Below are 19,797 nucleotides of genomic sequence, written 5' to 3'. Positions count from 1 at the left end.
GGGCTGGTATCATCAAAGATGAGCTTGTGGGGCCTTTTCGGGTTGAGGATGGAGTCAAGCTCAACTCCCAGTCCTACTGCCAGTTTCTGGAAGACACCTTCTTCAAGCAGTGGTACAGGAAGAAGTCTGCATCCTTCAAGAAAAACATGATTTTCATGCAGGACAATGCTCCATCACACGCGTCCAAGTACTCCACAGCGTGGCTGGCAAGAAAGGGTATAAAAGAAGAAAAACTAATGACATGGCCACCTTGTTCACCTGATCTGAACCCCATTGAGAACCTGTGGTCCATCACCAAATGTGAGATTTACAAGGAGGGAAAACAGTACACCTCTCTGAACAGTGTCTGGGAGGCTGTGGTTGCTGCTGCATGCAATGTTGATGGTGAACAGATCAAAACACTGACAGAATCCATGGATGGCAGGCTTTTGAGTGTCCTTGCAAAGAAAGGTGGCTATATTGGTCGCTGATTGGTTTTTGTTTTGTTTTTGAATGTCAGAAATGTATATTTGTGAATGTGGAGATGTTATATTGGTTTCACTGGTAAAAATAAATAATTGAAATGGGTATATATTTGTTTTTTGTTAAGTTGCCTAATAATTGTGCACAGTAATAGTCACCTGCACACACAGATATCCCCCTAAAATAGCTAAAACTAAAAACAAACTAAAACTACTTCCAAAAACATTCAGCTTTGATATTAATGAGTTTTTTGGGTTCATTGAGAACATGGTTGTTGTTCAATAATAAAATTATTCCTCAAAAATACAACTTGCCTAATAATTCTGCACTCCCTGTACATATTACTTTATGATTTTTATCATCAAATTGGACAACTTTCATGTGGTTTTATTTCATTTCTTTGATTGATTTGATTTATTAATAATGTAACTGGACTTACTTGTGGAGTACAGTGGTATACAAAGGTACTATCTGCTATCTTTTTCATTTTCTTATTTGTGTCATTTTCAAATATCTGTTACCTAAATTTGTAAGGAAGTTTGTAACTTCAGAAAAAAATAACTGACTCAATTTCAGGCTATCAGGCTGTCAAGTCACAGAACAAGGCTGTGCTGCTCTGGCCTCAGCTCTGAGTTCAAACCCTTCCCATCTGAGAGAATTGGACCTGAGCTACAATCATCCAGGAGACCAAGGTGTGACTCTCCTTTCTTTTGGCCTGAAGGATAGACAATGCCAATTGGAAACACTCAGGTACGAACAGAAAATTAGCAGCCTACTAATTACTAATTAAAATACTATATTAATCATATAATTAAACCTCTGAGGTTTCACTCAATATTGGTGATGACTTCTTGCTCCAAATGCTGCTCCTATATTTTGGAGATAAGTAAACAGGATTTATTTTGAAAAAATAGAAATAGTTATTTAAACATGTCAGTGCATGGGTAATATGCTTTGGCAAAAAGGAAAGTTTTAAGCCTAATCTTAAAAGTAGAGATAGTGTCTACCTCCTGAATCCAAACTGGAAGCTGGTTCCACAGAATAGGGGCCTGAAACCTGAATGCTCTGCCTCCCATTCTACTTTTAAATACTCTAGGAACAAGAAGTAAGATCTTGTATGTGAAGAGAAGGATTTTAAATACAATTCTGGATTTAACAGAGAGCCAACGAAGAGAGGGAGTATGAGAGAAATATGGTCTCTCTTTCTAGAGGCCATAAGAAGATCATTTGTAGCCTTCACTAATACAAACAAAAATGAGATAACACGGAGTATGGAATACAATGAATTTTAATATTGAACTTTAATACTACTACTACTACTAACAACAACAACAACAACAAGCAACAAATATATATAAAATATAGAAGCAACATTGAAATTAAAGCTGCAAGCAGCGTTATGAGGGCCCTCACACCCCGGCGTGTCGAGCCACGCCCACCACCTACACCAAGCATTTCCAATCTGATGTCACATTGATGGAATTCATGCGTAGAACCACCAGCTAAAATTTCATTTCGTTCAATGATAATTATAGTCGTCCCACTAGGTGGCGCTCTAACCATTACTGATAAATGGCATATCAAAAATTTCTGAGCTTGACTCTCGACTCATGCCTGCAATGTTTGGGAGAGATTGGACATTGTGTTTTGGAGTGACAGCAGATTACTGCTTTTTGGCGAGTGATTGAAACTCCACGTGCCGCCATGACCACCCCGTTTCCCTAAACGTAAAAAGCTTCGCAATTTAACGTCACAAAGGTCTTTAGATTCCCTGCACTGGAGATCGTGTCGATCCGATTAAAATTCCTTGGAGGAGTTCGTCAAAGTACGAGGCCTGAAAAGAGGGGAAAATGTCGCCAAAATTACACATTAATTTTAAAATGGCTGACTTCACATGGCTGATCACATAACAAGAAAGCCTTCATCACATTGGAGGTGTGGGCCAAATTTCAAGAGTTCTTGAGCTTTCTAAGCCCCTCAAATGCCACTTCATCTTTCATGGTGAACCACCTTGCCACCAGGGTGCGCCGTTAAGTTTAAACTCACAATTGTCTCACTGAAGCATCATGAGGGACTGATGTTAATATTCACCGCTTTTGAGGTGGACCTGATGAACCTGTGAAAACCAGTATATAGGGATGGGTATCGAAACCCGGTTCTTGTTGAGAACTGGTTCCCACTGTTTCAATTCCTTGGAATTGTTTGCCATTTTTGCAAACGATTCCCTTATCAATTCCAGTCGCCCCGAATGACGTCACCACATTGCGGAGTGTCATTTACTAAGCGGCTCAAACGCTCAAAAGTTTGGTTATACTTTACGAGAACGGTTAGATAGTAGATATTTCATTTAAGGGAGGAAACACTACGAATATGCAAAAGCATTTGCGCACAAAACACGCGATGACCTTAAATGAATGTCGTGTTTTTAATTCTGCTCTGGACTCATGAATCTCAACCCAGCAGCAGCGGTAGCGTTTGTACGTCCTCTCCCGTTAATTTGGCAGGTAAATAATCAACTAACAGTGCATATTATGTTAGCGTGATCTGCCTTATTACAAAACCTGCCATTACTGTGCGCTGCATTTAGGTGACCATGATGAGAGAGACAGACAGAAGCTGTGTCCCAAAACGTCGGCTGCATCCTTCGGAGGACCTGGCCTTCGCAGTCTACGTGGGCTCAGTGTTGCCAACTTAGCGACTTTGTCGCTATATTTAGCGAGTTTTCAGACCCCCTTAGCGACTTTTTTTCTAAAAAGCGACTAGCGACAAATCTGGCGACTTTTTCTGTTATTATTGGAGACTTATTTATGACGACTTTTTGACGTGAAAACGCTCTTTTCACGCTCTTACTCTCAACAAGCAGCGGTGCTGCCTTGGACACCTCACCCGTGCCAAAGCACTCCCAGGCGGAGGATAGTCCTCCCCCAGCTGCTATCAGGGCAGGAGACGTTCACACCTGTGCGTCCAAAATGCAAATGAATCGCGCATGAGCGAAGCCGCTGCTCCCGCACTGACTGTAACGCAGTCAGTTCTTCTTTTACTGCTATGCTGTTTTGTGGATCACAAGGTTTAAAACTACTTATAAACACACACACTCACACACAAAGTAACTCCACCAGAGTGCCAATTTCGGGTCACTTTTGCTGGTCCAGGCCCGGATAAAGGAGCAGGGTTGGAATTGTGACATTAAAAAACAATAATTGCTAAAAGAAATTTAATTTGTAGTTCTAAATAAATTCTAACTAGGACGTTTTTTACTCACTTTATGTGTCTTCCACGATGTTATTTCTCTCTCCAACAACGTAGGTTACAATTACATTAGCATGACCAATTATGCAAATTAGGCGATGACGTCATTTGGCGACTTCTAGCAACTTTTAGGACAGCCAATAGCGATTTTCCTTACTGAGGAGTTGGCAACACTGCGTGGGCTGGGTCCTTCGAAGACTGAGAAGGCCGGAAGTGTGAGGCTGTGAAACGGAACGGTCTAGCCTTCAGATTTGCGTCACCGCTGTCTCGGTGGAGTTTAATAAACTCGGCCGTCTGCTCCTTGCTATCTAAAATATAACAGGACACTGGCGTAAATTCTCGACCGTCTCACACTTCTGTTTAATCAGTTTTTTGTTTGATGTTTATTCAGCTGTGTGAAAATCCCGGAGGAACACACCAGATAGATTAATAACATTTTATTTAATCTAATAATCTAATAACTTTGATCTCAGCCAAACCGATTTACTCCGGAACAAATAAAACACTGAAAAAAAGACAAACAATTACATTTTTAAGTTATCCGAGTGACTTATATATTCGTTTAACCTGAGTAGCGAAAGAGCTGGGATCTGAAAACGACGAAGCCACGATTCCGCTGCTCTCTCCGGCTCGAGTGACCACTGAACCCCCCCGGCTTGCTATCCAGTGGGTGGCTAACAGACGTCTCTAAAAACGTCGGCGCACTTTTGCAAATATGCAATGTCTTGATAAACCAAGCAGATATTTGAAATTTACACAGCTTCTTTCTCGCCTGAAAATATGTAAAAAGTTTATTTTGTGACCCAGAAAGATTAATAAGAGTAATTTTAAAACTTAGTAGTGGCCGCCATTGTTGGCAGCTGAAATTTGGCTGGGCCGCGCTATGAATTCTGGGATATGGTGGGCCACGAAGGACACACCCGACCCATCCTTCAAATTCGGGGAAATGAAGGACGCATTTGTCGGCCGCATTTGAAGGAGTCGACGAATTGGTTGGCTCAGATGCTGGCAGTTCTCGCTGCAGTCTACCGTTAGCGTCTCCTTTCAGGCCAGGATATACGAATGTCACTGAGCAGTGTCTAAGTTTGTGGTAAAAGGCCTGCACCCATTTGCCACAGCAGATGCCCTCGATTTTCGGTAAGTGAATGTGTTTAATTGTAGGCAGGGAAATTACTGGATATTCTTGTGTAATTGCTACAGAACAATTTATGTTATACTTTGTTATTGCTACAGAAGAATATTTATTTTATTATTTTACATTTACAATTTTTTTTCCTGGGGACCCCGTGACACCCCATTGAAGAGCCATAAGCTGGATCTCTTAAGGATCTCTTAAGATCTCACTGTTGGGTTTGTAAGGCCATGTTACTCCTAAATTTCTATCTTGTTCAAAGAGAACATATAAAACAAAGTTCTAAGCTAATTGACCTTAGTGTTCTCCTTTATAAAAAAAAAAAAAGAATCGATAAGAGAATCGATAAAGAATCGAATCGTTAAACAGAATCGAAAATGGAATCGGAATCTTGAAAATTTTATCAATACCCATCCCTACCAGTATATCAAAGTATAAGACATGACATTTCCTGTTCCCACTACGTGGTGCTCTGTGTATTCCTAACAATGGGCGTATCAATCTATTCAGGGCAGGTCTGTCATCATGCCTGTAAAGTCTGGTACTGATCAGACTGGATTTCTTTGAGTTATACTAATTTGTTTCTTCATGGCGAGACATCAGTGTTCGCCATGCTGCTGGGGTCACACCCTTTCCTGAAGACGCACACATTTCAATGTATTGCCAACTCCTTAAGGCTTTCCTGGAGAAATATGAGGCTGCACACGTCACCCACCACAAAATCAGTATATCAAAGTATAAAACAGGACATTTCCTGTTCCCACTAGGTGGTGCTCTCCCTGATGTCAAATATGGCTATTGAAATATGTTCAGGGGTGAAGCCTTATCATATGTGTGTACTTCGGTCAAGATTGGACAATGTATGACAGAATGAGAGGCAGTAAGATTTTCATGGCGAATCATCGAAATTCACCGTGGCGCCACGGCCATACCATTTCCCAAAAACTCAAAAGCTCCACAATTTCACATGGCCCAGGTGTGTAGTTGATACTGACCAAATATGAAGCTTATACAATCAAATCCCAAGGAGGAGTTCGCAAATGGCATGAGTTTGCAATGGCAAAATGGGAGCCAAAATATCACCTTCAATCCAAAATGGCGGACTTCCTGTTGGGTTTGCATCAATGGTCCCACTGACTTTTTTGTTCGTGTCAGCATGATACACATGTGGGCCAAATTTGATTCATGTAGCTTAAACTGTGTGTTCGTAGGACTGCATTTAACAACGCATAGGTGGCGCCCCAGAGCCATTTTCCAATGCTCATATGTAAAACCATTAAAATACAAAATTTTTCACCAGACCTGACACGTGTGCAAAATTTCAAGAGTTTTTGAGCATGTTAAAGCCCTCAAAAGGCATTTGTTTTGCCTGAATAATAATAAGAAACGGAACAGATACAATAGGGCCCTAAATAATAAATTATTATTAAAAACTCAATAGTAGAAATAAATAAATGAGAAAATAAATTGTTTTTCCACTTTTCCTCCCTCAGGTTGGACCATTGTGGAGAACAGCGACTGAAACCTGGTCTGAGGAAATGTAAGAAACATTCATATATTAAAATTTCAATTTTCCTATGATGTAAAGAGGAACTAATCTGCAAAAACCAGCTTTGCAGTATTAGGGTCATGGCCTCCTTCACTGTTTAGTCATGGTCAATAGTCTGTTAGGATTCATTTCAGCTAATTGGAGTCTGTAAACTGGATATTTTGGCTATGTTTGTGCCTTTTGCAGTATTTTTAATGCAATTATCTGACAAATAATATGGCGGCTGTGTGGTTAGTTTTACTAACTCACTGTTCAAGTAGTATGAGCTCCAGTTTTGATGAATGAATTTCTAGAATTGTAATGTCACATATCACCAAATAGCAGATGTCTGTGTCAGTGTAAATGGTAAATGGACTGGTTCTTAAACAGTGCTTTTCTACCCTATCTTTCCCACGTATTCTATGCTCTTTCTATGTAAGTCCTATCTAACATTCACACATATTCTTACTCTGATCGGTCAACTTGGGGTTAGTATCTTGCCCAAGGGTATTTGCCACACAGACTGGAGCAGATGGGTATCGAACCACCTTCAAATGTGGTCACTTCTACCTCCAAAAAACAAAAAATATTTGTTTTGTGAGTCTGTGGTTGGATGATAGAATAATACTTTGTGCTGTTGTTTCTTTCAGATTTCTGTGGGCTTGAACTGGATCCAAATACAGCGCACAGAAACCTCAAACTGTCTGACGACAACAAGAAGGTGACTGTGGTGAAAGAGGAACAGCCCTATCCAAATCATCCAGAGAGGTTTGATTACTGCTGCTGGCAGGTGCTGTGTAAAAATGGTCTGACTGGTCGTTGTTACTGGGAGGTGGAGAGGGAAGGGCAAGTTGTCATAGCAGTGACGTACAAAAGAATCAGCAGGAAAGGGAACAGTGCGGACTGCAGGCTCGGGTGGAATGACCAGTGCTGGAGTCTAATCTGCACTCAAGAGAAATATTCTTTTTGGCACAACAAGAGAGAACATGTTGTCTATCTTCCCTATGGTGCTACTCTACCTAAAAGAATAGCAGTGTATGTGGACTGTCCTGCTGGTACTGTGTCCTTCTACCAAGTCTGCTCGGACAAACTGACCCTCCTGCACACCTTCCACACCACATTCACCGAACCAGTCTACCCTGCCTTTGGGTTCGGGTTTGGGTTCTGGTCATATGAGTCCACTGCATCTCTGTGTGAGTTGTAGGAGAGAGTCTGCTCCTGACTGCAAACTACTGCTGATGGTGGTTTTCACTCTGCACACCACAGACTATAAACCAAAGGACCATGTAGCAGTTACCCTCCTACTGATTCTGCATAACAGAGGTGGTAACCAGACGTTTGGTGGTGAATGAATGAATGTCCTACCAAAGACCTGAAAATAATGTAATCCTTTTTTTTTTTTTTTTTTTTTTTTAACCCCATGGTCATAAATGCATGACATGTATGACAGTATTGGAAGGGGCTGTGAATACAAACTTGCCAGCAGTTGACAGACATGTATGTCTGTCAACCGCCAGTGGCGGAGGAACACAGAGTGGCGGAGTTTGAAATATTACTCTTTCTGGGTCACAAAATAAACTTTTAAGATATTTTCATGCGAGAATGGTGCTGTGTAAACTTCAAATATCTGCTCGATTTATCAAGACATCACATATTTGCATAAGTGCTCTAATGTTTTGCGAGCAAGTGCAAATACAAAAACTGAGAGAGAGAGGCTGCTATTGTGTGTGTGTATGGATAATAGCAAACACTGAAATACATTTTTTGCAAGCAGCAATGAGTTTTGTTCACTTAAATTTAGCTTTTCTTCGCTCAAAATAAATTTCTCCTCAAAATGCAACACTTGCACCTGCAAATTTTTTTTACGTGCGCTTAAATTTTTTTTTATGTGTGCTCAGAATAGTGGCACAAAAATAACGCCATACACATGTTTATCATAGGAAATGTACTGTACATTATAACATACAAATGTAATGACTCCCTGCTTTTACAAATATTTTTTATGATGGCTTTGATGGCTATGATGCTAATCCTAACTGGTCTACTTTCTTTATTTTTTTTGTGTGTGTCCCGTTTGGATCTTTAGCCATCAGAATTGTTGTCTTAAGGCCAAGAAAGATGCCAAGCGGATTTATTTTACCAAGTGGATCATCATGGCCTTGCCATATTGGTCCATTTGATTGACCTTTATTATAATTATGAATTTATTTTATTTTCGGTTGCTACAAACGGGACAGACATGACTGGGGGATAGGACAGGGAGAAAGAATGAAAGAAAGAGAGGGAGAGAAAGAAAACCAGAGGGGAGAAGAGACGGTGAGAAAGGGGAGAAGAAAGAAAGAAAAACAAACAAAACACCTGGATTACCTGTATGGAGAAAAAAAAAACAGAAGAGAAAGCAAACAAAAAAAGAGCAACATAATAAAAACAGCACCATCACAATAAACTAGCTAGCAGTAGATAACAGTAGATACTAAATATTAAATGCTATTGTGCAGCACGCAAGATAGACAGCGCACAATGTGCTTTGAGGCAGCAGCCAAGAAAGGTGTAGTCTGCGTCTGTGAACACCCGTGTGTACACCTGTGTGCATACCTGTGTGGATCAACATGCATGTATTCCAAAGGTTTCTCCATGTAACGATCTGCTAGGGAGTGTGGGGAGCCATAGCCCCGTCCTCCAGGGTATGAAGCAGGTATGGAGGAGATCCAGGCCCCATATATACAGAGGCCCCAGAGTACAAGGACCCGAGGAGGACCACCAAAAGGGGGGAAACCGTGCCACCCTCCTGGGAAGAGCTGAGTAGAGCCCCAAACGAGAGGTCACCCAGCAGCTACGGAGCAGAGGCCAGAGGGGGTTACAGTGGCGTGCCCACGGGCTCTGCCGGCAACCAGCTGTGCCAGAAAGGACCGAGCTTCAGGCCCAGAGGCCAGAGGCCTGAGGGCATCCCATCCCCCAGAAGGGGCCCAGCGCCAGGCCCCGCCAATCGGCCTCCAGGAGTGAGCCGGTACATACATGAGCGCCCAGCCCCAGATGACAAGAACCACAGACACACCAACGTCTGAGGGCATCAGCCACCGGCAGGGGGTGTGGTGAGGGGAGATAGGCCTCTGTACTTTGGAGGGCCTGAGATGTACCCAGAGAGGTTGAGTCTAAGACCCAACCTGACATATAGACACAGACGAACAGGCGCACGCGGACACAAACGTGCATTCCCACCCCATATGCACAACCAAATACTCGGCACTCACCCAACGTGTAGACAGACACAAATAGACACTGCACAGACAGTCGCACTCCCCAAACATACTCTATATCCCAGGTCCAGGTACCCCCGCCCCCAGAGGGGCAAGCCGCACCTAAACCCAGGAGATGTAACCCTTCTCTCTGGGGTGGAGGCAAGCGGACCACCTCCTTATCTGCAGTAGCAGGGAGGCCCCGCATCCCAGACCCCAATCTGATGGCCAGCACCTCCTCCCAGCCCCCCAGCCCTGACGGCTAACAGAACTGGGGTGAGTGAAGACCCCAAACCTCCCTCCGCCCGCTCATATGTAGTGTTGCTGTGTGCTGTTCTAAAGTGCATTTAAAACACAGGAGAGCATGGTACTTACTTCCTCTCAGAGAGCAGCACGGCTCCTCCCGAAAACCCTCAGTGTCTATATGCATTTAAAATTGAGGGTAGGGCACCAGTGCCAGAGGTGGGTTGGAATACACCGACCATCCTCTGGATGCTGTAAAACATGCCCACCCCCAAGGCCCTATATGTATGTGTTATGTGAGAGTGTGAGTAATGTGGATGTCTAGGTTGCAGAATAAAATTGAGGCACAGGCGGCCAGAAGGGGACAACGGCCAGAAAGTAACTGGTCTACTTTCATTCTGACGTCTCAGGATATTTTGTTAAAATCTATTAAAACAGATGTGAAACTTTTTTTTGCCACATTTTACTGTTTTTATATTCTATTTCATTTTTATTCTATTTTATTTTTGTGTGTTATACTGTGTGAGAAGATGCTGTGGGTCTACATAGAGTGTCTCCACAGCATGGTCTCCACCTGAATGACATGGACAGATCGATGACCTATAATAATAGATCAAGACACATATGAAAAACAGATGGTGCATTCACCAGTGTGGATATAATTTAAATGGCCTGCATTTGTATAGCGCTTTTCTAGTCCCTAAGGACCCCAAAGCGCTTCACATTCAGTCATTCACCCACACATTCACACACTGGCGATGGCAAGCTACATTGTAGCCACAGCTGCCCTGGGGCGCACTGACAGAGGCAAGGCTGCCGGACACTGGTGCCACCGGGCCCTCTGACCACCACCAGTAGGCAAACACGGGGTTAGTATCTTGCCCAAGGATATTTGGCATGCAGCCAGGAGGCAGCCTGGGATTGAACCACCGACCTTCTGATTAGTGGCTGACCTGCTCTGCCACCTGAGCTACAGCCACCCCAGTTGCAATATTCAAGATCAAAAAAACGAATCTTCAAATTTTGTAGCTTTGTTTAGATTTCTGTATAGAAAAAAAAAAGAGGGACTGAATCATTCTCCGGGGTCTCCCAATTTATGGTTATACTGGTCAGTTGCTGTGCATTTCTATAGCTAACACCTGGATTCATAGACAGTAAAGATTTCTAAAAGCCTCTTAATTATTCATGTTAGACTCTCCAGCCTTTTTTATTTCACAGTGTGGCAGAAATCTCAGTTCTTCAATAGTTTGTGTTGGAGAAAGTTTTTATGAATGAACCTTAAAAATCATAGTAATGAAGGTGTAGTTTTTACAGTGATATTGTGGTGTCATACCTTTAATTAGAGCGGGGCATTTATGATGTATTTATGATTGTATTGTGTTTTTGTTACCTCTCTCGTGAAGCACTTTGTGACATCTGTCTGTGAAAAGTGCTATAAAAATAAAGTTTTACTTACTTACTTAGTGGGTTATTCAAATCTATTAATTCAAAGAACCCTAACGGTACCTGTAATTTTTGGGTTGGGAAGAGTTAATATTTTTCTCCTTTTTACAGTTAACCAAGTTTTCAGAATGACTTAAGCCAAAAACATCATTTGTGTTCATGTTATTGTGCTTGTATAAACCAGTGACTTTTCTACATTCTACAGATTCTCACTGAAGGTACTGATGGCGTGTGCTTACATCATTAACTTCTTTGTTTTGTTAGTCTGTAGTAAAGGCTTTGATCAGCTTGCTTCCTTTTAATCAGCCTTGAATAAACATATTTTTCTCACTGTGCATGTATTTCTTCAGCATCTTTTACCTGCAGTTAATGTAACAGGCTATCTTCATATCATGTATGCTTTGCAGTACATCAATAAACTGAGATGCAGTGATGTGAATCTGAGTTCATGTGTTTATTTAGGTGCTTCGCGCAGTTTCTCCTTTAGTCAGAGAGATCGCTGACTAAAGGAGAAACTCTGGGGATTATGATTTGGAGCATATGTCTACACATGTCTGTACATGAGGATGCTGATAGTTGTGCTTGCTATAGTCAATGCTGTCTTCTGTTTGGTTGCAGTTAAAATAAAAGAAAATAGGATGATTGAAAACTGATAGTGACAGTTATGTTCATGACACAAATTTCTGTTAGGAAAGTCTACAAGTTGCACAGCACGGAGTCCTTGAATTTCCTAATTTCATGCTGTTGTGGAGTTTCACAGAAAAAGATTGGATATTAGAGGAATACAACCACTTGTACAAAGAAACTGAAAAGCTTTAAACTTTCTGAATGAATACAACCTGAAGCAACATGTCATCCCAACTATCCCCAAACGTGTCCATCCCTCACAAATAACAGGTGATTATGTGTAAAACATGTTGAATTAAATAATATTAGCAAATAGGGTTAAACCACTTACTTATTAAGAAATATGTCACTACCGTATACACTCCCTTCTCCTATCTTTTCCACAGGAGCTTAACTGACCCCATCCTCCTCATCTCTACTCCATCATCTGCTCTCCCCCTGCCTCCTAATATGAGTATATTAGGAGTATATTGCAATATGTTCAGATAGCATGATTTAAAGAGTGGATGTGTCTTTCTGCTGAAGGCCTAGCTGGTGAGTCGAGGGTTGGAGATTGTGTCAGCTTATTACAGCTGATTATCTGTAAGGGGATTAGAAGTACAGGATGGTGAGTTAACAGGCACTTCAAAATTGCTCTTCTCAGCTTCAATATTTGCTTTGTGTCAGAGCTCACCTTGCTCCGGGATAGCGGGAGATCAGCACGACATTGGACTAGCAGCAGGTGTTAGATTTCACTACCCAAGGTAAAGATTTTGCCATGTGTTGTATTGTGGGCATAGTATTGGCTGATTGGATAAGTGTATATGTGCTGCCTGACAGCTAGCATCCTTAGCTCGTCTCATCTTTGCACTTTCTTCTGATCTATAATAATGAAAAGAAAAAAAATGCCTTCAGTTCGTGCATGTTGTAGAAATGTATAGTCTTATGCTTTGGAAAGCATTCATGGACCTCGGCAGACAAAAGAAAGAACATTTGGATTAGTAGATGTTTACATCTGTCTTTGTTTGTGCAGTGTAAAAGCATCAGTTAGACCTAAGTTGGAGTTATTTCATCTAAGTCAACGCTAATGGGTGTGTCTATATGATTCTTAATCCTCTGGGAATCACACAGCTGGGATTCTGATGATGGTGGTTCTTAGTATTTGTGCCAGTTTTGATAAACTGACCTTCTTTCTTCCCCGCAGTGCTCTAATGCTGATCATGTCAAGTTGTGGTCTGCAGTCAGGAGTGCCTAAAATATCTCTGTAAGCTGCTTATGACACTCAGCGGGCAGCAGCCTCCTTCCTGCTCCATCCTGCAGCTTTCATTTAAAGAAAAGTCCACACTGAAGCCTGACCTCTGACCTCTGAACCTCTCGCACCTGTGTGGACTTCACAATTGAGCCACCATACCCCATCTGCCTGATGGTTCATGACAGCAAGATTCAAACACCTTAGTTTAGACTAGTTCTCAGAACTGTTTGTCCAAAGGGAAGTTTTTCTTATTTCGAAGAGATGAAATGAAGGCCTGATTGGAAACCAGTCAGAGTGCACACAGCCAGCTTCTAAAAAGCCTGATTGCTCTGTGCCTTCGTCTTTACATATTCACGCTCACAATTGATTTACAAAACACTCCTTACATTGTGGTACATCTTATCTCCTGTTGTGTTTTTCTGTGTTTTATCAATCATTTATCAATCATAAATGATTGATATTTATGAAAAGTGCAACCTTAAATATTTCAGTCGGTGGGCCTTTAGAAGCTTCAGCTGTGAGCAAATGAAGTGAGAATGATGAATTTGGTGGCTTAAAATTATATTAATTTGTAAACAAGTTTCAGTATTGCAACAAACAATACTGCACAAACAATATATGCACAAACAATATGCTGTCATGTTGTTATGTAGAACATAAACTCTTTAGCTCAGACAGCCTGACAGTAGATTGTTATGCAGCACCTTGTAGTCAAAAGTGTTCATGCACACTGAGGGTGGCCACCTTTTGGCCATGTTAGCAGCTTCTTAGCCGTGAGTCACTCAGAAACCTGAGAATGGTCATGGCAGTTGGGAAGGTGACATTTAGCAAGGTGGAGAGAGAGAAGCTAGCTGAGGTTCTCTGGCTGCTTAATTGGATTTCTGTAGTGACAGGAACTATCCTCTTTGGCCTTGGCTTGTTCCTCAGAGTAGAGATTCACAAATGGCAAGAAGTGATGTCGGAGCAGGGAATCCTCTATGTGCCACATATGCTGATCACCACAGGACTAGCAGCCTGCTGCATCAACTTTTTCGGTGGCAAGATCTGCCTGGACTGTGCCGACACCAACAAGTTCCTGCGGTGGAAGCTGGTGATGATGCCGTACATCATATGCACCTTCTTCTTCACCTCTTGCGTCCTGGCAGGGGCGCTCATGTGCTACGGCATTCGCAGTCAAATGGAGGAATCCCTGTTTATGGGCCTGAGGAATGCCATGCGATACTATAAAGACACAGACACTCCGGGCCGCTGCAACCTGAAGAGAACTGTGGACCTACTGCAGATCCAGTTCCAGTGCTGTGGGAACACAGGATACCGAGACTGGTTCCAGATCCAGTGGATCAGCAGCCGCTACCTGGACATGAGCAGCAGTGCTGTGGTAGAGTAAGTTGAGCAGGACATGCTGAGTCTTTCTGGGTTTGTTGATTACTGTGAATGATGCACATGGTAGCAGGTACAGGGTCCTTCAGTAGAGTGTATCAGACCAAAGCGCACCAGGTTAAAAACTACACCCCGCCTAAAGGTGTCTGTCAGAAAAAACCCCAGTATTAGTGCAAAACATAACGTAAACAGAGTACGTTGTTAACTGTGCTCAGATAACCTTCATCGACTGGTTGTTTGTGGTCACATGAACCCTCCAGTTGTCAAACAGGAATAATAATTTAGATGTTGAACTTTGAAGGACCTCATAGAGTGTTGCAGGTGGATGAATCTAGAATTCACAGTGACAGTGTTTACATTTTGCTGTGTAGCAGTTATTTGTGTTTGCTGAAGTGCTGGACTCAGGTTCCGACATGATTTATCCAGCAGAGCAGGGTTTAATGTACACAGACACATGACTTTTAATGTTAGGAGAGCATAACACTTTCCACAAACCCTTTCACTGTAGAAAATCTTAGAAATTACATCAGATAGTACATTAAGAGTTCAAAATATGTAAAATATTAGTCTAGATGTCAGTAGATAGCAGACTGAACTGAGGTCTTTTTTCTTACCCCTCACAATTTATTTAGTGCATAATCCTAGCTGTGGTGGCTGCTGTAGGACAAACACCTCTGGCTGCCCATTAGTTGTAGTGAGTGTAGTCTGCTGTTATCTCAGCTGTTGGTGTCCAGGTCCATTTACTCTGGAAGAGAGTCTGATAAGAGTCGATGAGTCAGAGGAGCTCACTTGTGATACTGAGGTGAGTTGCTGAAGATCTGCTGAACATTTCTGTCGGTAAATGCTGTCGGTTAGCCTCTGTTAGCTGGTGTTTGGGAAACTTTTTGGGAAACTTTCTTCAAGGCTGATCTAATGTTTTCAGGCTTGGAGACTTAGCAAATAAACTCTCATACCATATGAGAATATAATCAAACTGTTTGATTTTTGGGACATTTATTTTAATGTTAGTTTATAACCGGCTGTTGTTGTTGTTGTTTAGTCGGATGACAATTTTAGGAATAAATAAGTGTGTTCGTGCACATTTTTATGTGTCAGAGCCCTAGCTTTAATTAACAAGATACGGTTTGTGGTGAGGAGGAAGAGGAATGAGGTGAAGATGAGGGACGAGGAAAAAGACATTTATTTGTTTGTGATCTTTAAATTAAATGTAACTGTGGTACTATGTGGCTGGTCTGTTCCATTGTCATCATGCAGGTGGGACGGCCATGTCATTCTTAGCCACTGCATTCAAGATGGCAGGGCAACACGGTGGTGTCTAGGTCCATTTACTCTGGAAGAGAGTCTGATAAGAGTCGATGAGTCAGAGGAGTCAGAGGGCATCAGCTTGTTGGAAGACGGAATTACGCATTAATCAGTATATATTTATGAAGACTTTTTTTCTATTAAAAACTTCTAAAAATGACCGACTGCAACTTTAAAATAGAGTTTCATTAGATGCTGCATTGACTGATTGTGTGTCTGTTTAGTTAGTCTTTTATTTACCAGCAGTGTGAGTTGTTCACACACAGTTCACACTGCTTCCCCTGACTTTATTATTTCTAACTGAAGGCCTGTTTATAGAACACCTATATGGAAATGTGGGTGTTTCTCTTCCAACAGACAGTAAGCAGACTGACCCCTGAAGGATTTAGGCCACTGGTCTAATGCAGTTAAGCCTGGACGCTACAGAGGTCAGGTGTCATAGATTAATTAGGAATAACCAATAGGGTCCAGTCAAATAACTTCAGATAACTTATTAAACATAAGTTATAAGTTAGCAATGACAGAAATTTTATCAATCATTCTGATAAAAACGTGTGATAATTGTTTCTGCAGCTTTAGTTTCTTTAAATTTGATCATGAGATCCCTTGGAAGATCATGACTCCACAAACAGCATACAAACATCACTTAGAAACAGCTGCAACATGTATTGAATTTAATTCAATAATTCCACCCTCCCTCCCCTTTTTTCCAATTCTTTCACCTCTTCACTTCTCATTAGTAAATGGTGATCTGCCAGGCCCGGGAGCCACCGACAGTCTCAATCGAGGCCTTCCCCAAACCTTAGCTCAATTCTTGATTAAGCCATTTGCCTTTATCTACTAAAAAGTGCTGCCAAACCTAAAATGAGGATGTGGGCCCAGCTAGTGAAACGATTGACTGACTAACTGCTCTGCATGCAGTAGCAACAGTTCCTGTTCCTCCCTTTCAGTCGTATGAGGAGTAATGTGGAGGGGAAGTACCTGATGGATGGTGTTCCCTTTAGCTGCTGCAGCACCTTCTCCCCTTGGCCCTGCATCCAGCACCATCTCAGCACCAGCTCGACCCAAGACGAGCAAAGCCAGCAGCTGAACCTGTGGAGGCGGGGCTGCCGACAGGCCCTGCTAGACCACTACACCGGCATCATGCAGTCGATCGGCCTCACCGTGCTGCTCATCTGGCTTTTTGAGGTACTGGTGATTTTGCTGAAACTAGAACCGTCAGTTCATACAGAACAGAAGTGAAAGCACAGAGGTTTACAAATCAGCTCCATAAAAAGAGATTTTTTAAAACCCCAATAAGATCTGCAAAGCCACCATCGTGGACCTCTGTGGTTTTAAAGGAGACTCACTTTCTGTGATATATGCCATGATCTAATCTCAGATGTTCACTAAATGTGGCTAAATTTTCAAATATTGAGGTAAACATGCAAATCAAATATAAACTAATCTAATCCAAAGAATGTGAGGGCCTATTAAAGTAACAGAATGTAAATCAGCTGGTTTCGGAAGATGACGGCCTTGTATCAGATGAAGATGGATCATTTTGTACTCTGGCTCATGCATAGCTGCCCTGGTAGAGTCCAACAATGAAAGTGAGGAAGTGGAACAGCACCAAAAATCAACACTTCCATCGTTGTAGTAGCCTTATAATAGAAAATCAGAGGAACGAGGACAGAAAGAGTGCGTTCATGTTTCTTTTATTGTTCTCGATTTTGACATATTTCTGTCAAAATGCAGCTAATAAATGAACCGTGTCCTTGTGTTAGAATAATGCCTGAATGCTATAGTATCTCAGTTTGGTTATATTAATGTGTGCTTTATCAGTGAGCTATCCGATGTTGCACTCAGTAGAGTCCTAAGAGTTTTTCTGCTTTCCTGCAGCGTGTCACCTCCCTTTCCCGAAACATCTGTGAACCTCTGTACGGGGAAGGAGGTGTCTTATTCCATTCACTGAGCTCAACAGCTGACTCAGAGTTGAAGGAGCTAATAAATATAAATGAAAATGATTCAGCTCTGTAATGTGTTGTACAGCATCATGGACCACAGGGCTAGGGTTGAGTGTGTCTTTTCCTCTCTATTGGCCTATCACAGCAGCTCGAGCATCAGCTGGAAAGCCACCAAACGATTCCTGTAGCGTTTTTTCAGAGACACCCTCATGGCACTTTTCTAACTGTGGATGTGAGACAAGAGCCTGGGTACAGAACTCCAATTCAATTTCCATCACTGCAGAAAAAATGATGTGAGCAACAAGAGTACCTTGATGAACTCAGGGATGCCTTAGGATCTGACAGTAAATAATGTTCACCTCACAGGTCAGCTGTTCTACACAACTTTCATTTAGTGATCGTGCAGCTCTTTTGGATAAATCCTGAGCTTCACCTGAGACTTAGATCTCAGGACCTTGCACAGTCCCAGCAGCTTATATCAGCAGAGTTCTCCCTGATATCATGAGCATATTGATCCTCCTTCAGCCTCATCTCGTTGTTTTTGGAGAAAAACAGAAGTAAATCCCGAGCTTGCACTGAGTGTGTTTCTTATACCCTTATTTTTGAGCCACAGATTAACACTGCTCATGGTTAATAAAATGAACTGACTGCTCTTGTATGTTTATATGTTTATAAATGATAAATTTGTCACATTTACATTCGGCTCAGTCTGTGGGTGAGAGCATGTGGTCTGACCCTAGCTTCGTACAGTAATACCAGTCTGATGTGCACACCGTTTTACCACCCTTAATCACTGGATTATTACAAAAAGTGGGACCAAAAGTGTCAGCTTGACCCCATCCAATCAAGATCCCCATAGCAGACTAACGCTCTTATTGCAGATTTAACACTGAGCAGTTTCAGTGTCTTAAAAGCAACCATGTTAAAGGCAGGGAGATCACAAGATGGGGGCACACAGTCACAATACTTCTGGTTACACTGTGGTCTCCACTGTGACTGAAGTCTAAACTTGATTAAACATACTGTATTTCCTTTTTCCACCAGCTGCTGGTTCTGACAGGTGTCCGTTATCTGCAGACGGCCATGGAGAACGTTCTCCGGCTGGGTGATCCAGAGTCGGAATCAGATGGTTGGATTTTGGAAAACAGCCTGGCAGAAACGGCCCGGTCCAACTTTAACATTATTAAGAACCTAGGAAAGTGTTACCAGGTCGACGACGACCCAAACATCAATGTCCCGACTGCTGCTGCAGAGGAGGAACTGCCATCACAGCAGGTCCAGGTCCTCGTGACCAGCTAGCCTCCAGCCTGTGGAGTCATGGACAGCAGAAGGAATGAGCTGTTCCAAAGATGCTTTTGACTCGGGATAGAAATCACTTCATTCTCCAGGATGCAGAGTGAATCAAGTGGATCTGACACGTTTAGCTTCGTCCCAGAGACAAGAACAAAAACTTGATTGTTTGATCGAAACAAGTTCGGAACAGTGGCTAAACTTTACCTGCTGAGTCCTTAGAGCTCTCAGATTTATGGACCAACAAGGTCTTCTGCCTTCAGATACGTGAGTTTGAATAGGTTTTACCTTGATGACAGGTTTATAAATGAACTCTTTGTGATTTTTTTTTATATGATAAGAGGAGTTATTTTTTATACTTGAAGTAAATTACAAAGCCATGAACTGGTACCTTTTGGTCTTTGATTGCATTTTTAATTTTTACCATTCTCCAAAGAAGTCTGATCACTGTGGAAAAAAAAATCAACAGCCCATCAGTTAAAGCCTGAAAACAGTACAAGTACAGGTTGGGCCATTTATATGGATACACCGTAATAAAATGGGAATGGTTGGTGATATTAAAGTCCTGTTTGTGGCAAATTAGTATATGTGAGGGGGCAAACTCCTCAAGATGGGTGGTGACCATGGTGACCATTTAGAAGTCGGCCATCTTGGATACAACTTTTGTTTTTTCAATAGGAAGAGGGCCATGTGACACATCAAACTTATTGGTAATGTCACAAGAAAAA

General features: G+C 42.0%; 2 protein-coding genes across 9 annotated transcripts in view; both read left to right on the top strand.

The window, feature by feature from the left end:
• LOC120724828 (NACHT, LRR and PYD domains-containing protein 3-like) overlaps window positions 1-7,988 on the top strand; it is a 35,822-nt gene extending 27,834 nt beyond the window's left edge. For all 5 annotated transcript variants that reach the window (XM_040017274.1, XM_040017276.1, XM_040017275.1 and 2 more), the window contains 3 exons: window positions 1,039-1,212; window positions 6,337-6,383; window positions 7,022-7,988. In XM_040017274.1, coding sequence (XP_039873208.1) covers window positions 1,039-1,212; window positions 6,337-6,383; window positions 7,022-7,575 — 775 coding nt within the window. In that variant the 3' untranslated portion in view covers window positions 7,576-7,988. The remainder of the gene's footprint in view (window positions 1-1,038; window positions 1,213-6,336; window positions 6,384-7,021) is intronic.
• Window positions 7,989-10,756: 2,768 nt separating this feature from the next.
• On the top strand, window positions 10,757-19,521 carry LOC120724835 (photoreceptor outer segment membrane glycoprotein 2-like). 4 transcript variants are annotated; one of them, XM_040017295.1, is made up of 5 exons: window positions 10,757-12,454; window positions 12,587-12,663; window positions 13,104-14,534; window positions 16,784-17,021; window positions 18,824-19,521. In XM_040017295.1, exons 3-5 carry the CDS (start codon window positions 13,948-13,950, stop codon window positions 19,076-19,078), a joined length of 1,080 nt encoding a protein of 359 aa, XP_039873229.1. In that variant the 5' UTR covers window positions 10,757-12,454; window positions 12,587-12,663; window positions 13,104-13,947; the 3' UTR covers window positions 19,079-19,521. The 4 variants fall into 4 exon arrangements, with proteins under 4 accessions (XP_039873229.1, XP_039873226.1, XP_039873228.1 ...); XM_040017292.1 differs by having other exon boundaries at window positions 10,757-12,190; window positions 12,307-14,534; XM_040017294.1 differs by having other exon boundaries at window positions 12,587-14,534.
• The last annotated feature ends 276 nt before the right edge of the window (window positions 19,522-19,797 follow it).

Source organism: Simochromis diagramma, unplaced genomic scaffold (genome assembly GCF_900408965.1).
Source record: "Simochromis diagramma unplaced genomic scaffold, fSimDia1.1 OVJJ01000802.1, whole genome shotgun sequence".
NCBI classification, from domain to species: Eukaryota; Metazoa; Chordata; class Actinopteri; order Cichliformes; family Cichlidae; genus Simochromis; species Simochromis diagramma.
Note: the sequence above shows the minus strand (reverse complement) of the source record. Positions and strands in the feature narration are given on the sequence as shown.

What these genes read in the sequence shown, in the direction of transcription:
- LOC120724835 (XM_040017292.1), top strand. Translation starts at nt 13,948, where the DNA reads ATGGTCATGGCAGTTGGGAAGGTGACATTTAGCAAGGTGGAGAGAGAG. An exon ending in AGCAGCAGTGCTGTGGTAGA is followed by an intron (nt 14,535 to 16,783) that starts GTAAGTTGAGCA and finishes CCTCCCTTTCAG; the next exon opens with TCGTATGAGGAGTAATGTGG. An exon ending in TGCTCATCTGGCTTTTTGAG is followed by an intron (nt 17,022 to 18,823) that starts GTACTGGTGATT and finishes TTTTTCCACCAG; the next exon opens with CTGCTGGTTCTGACAGGTGT.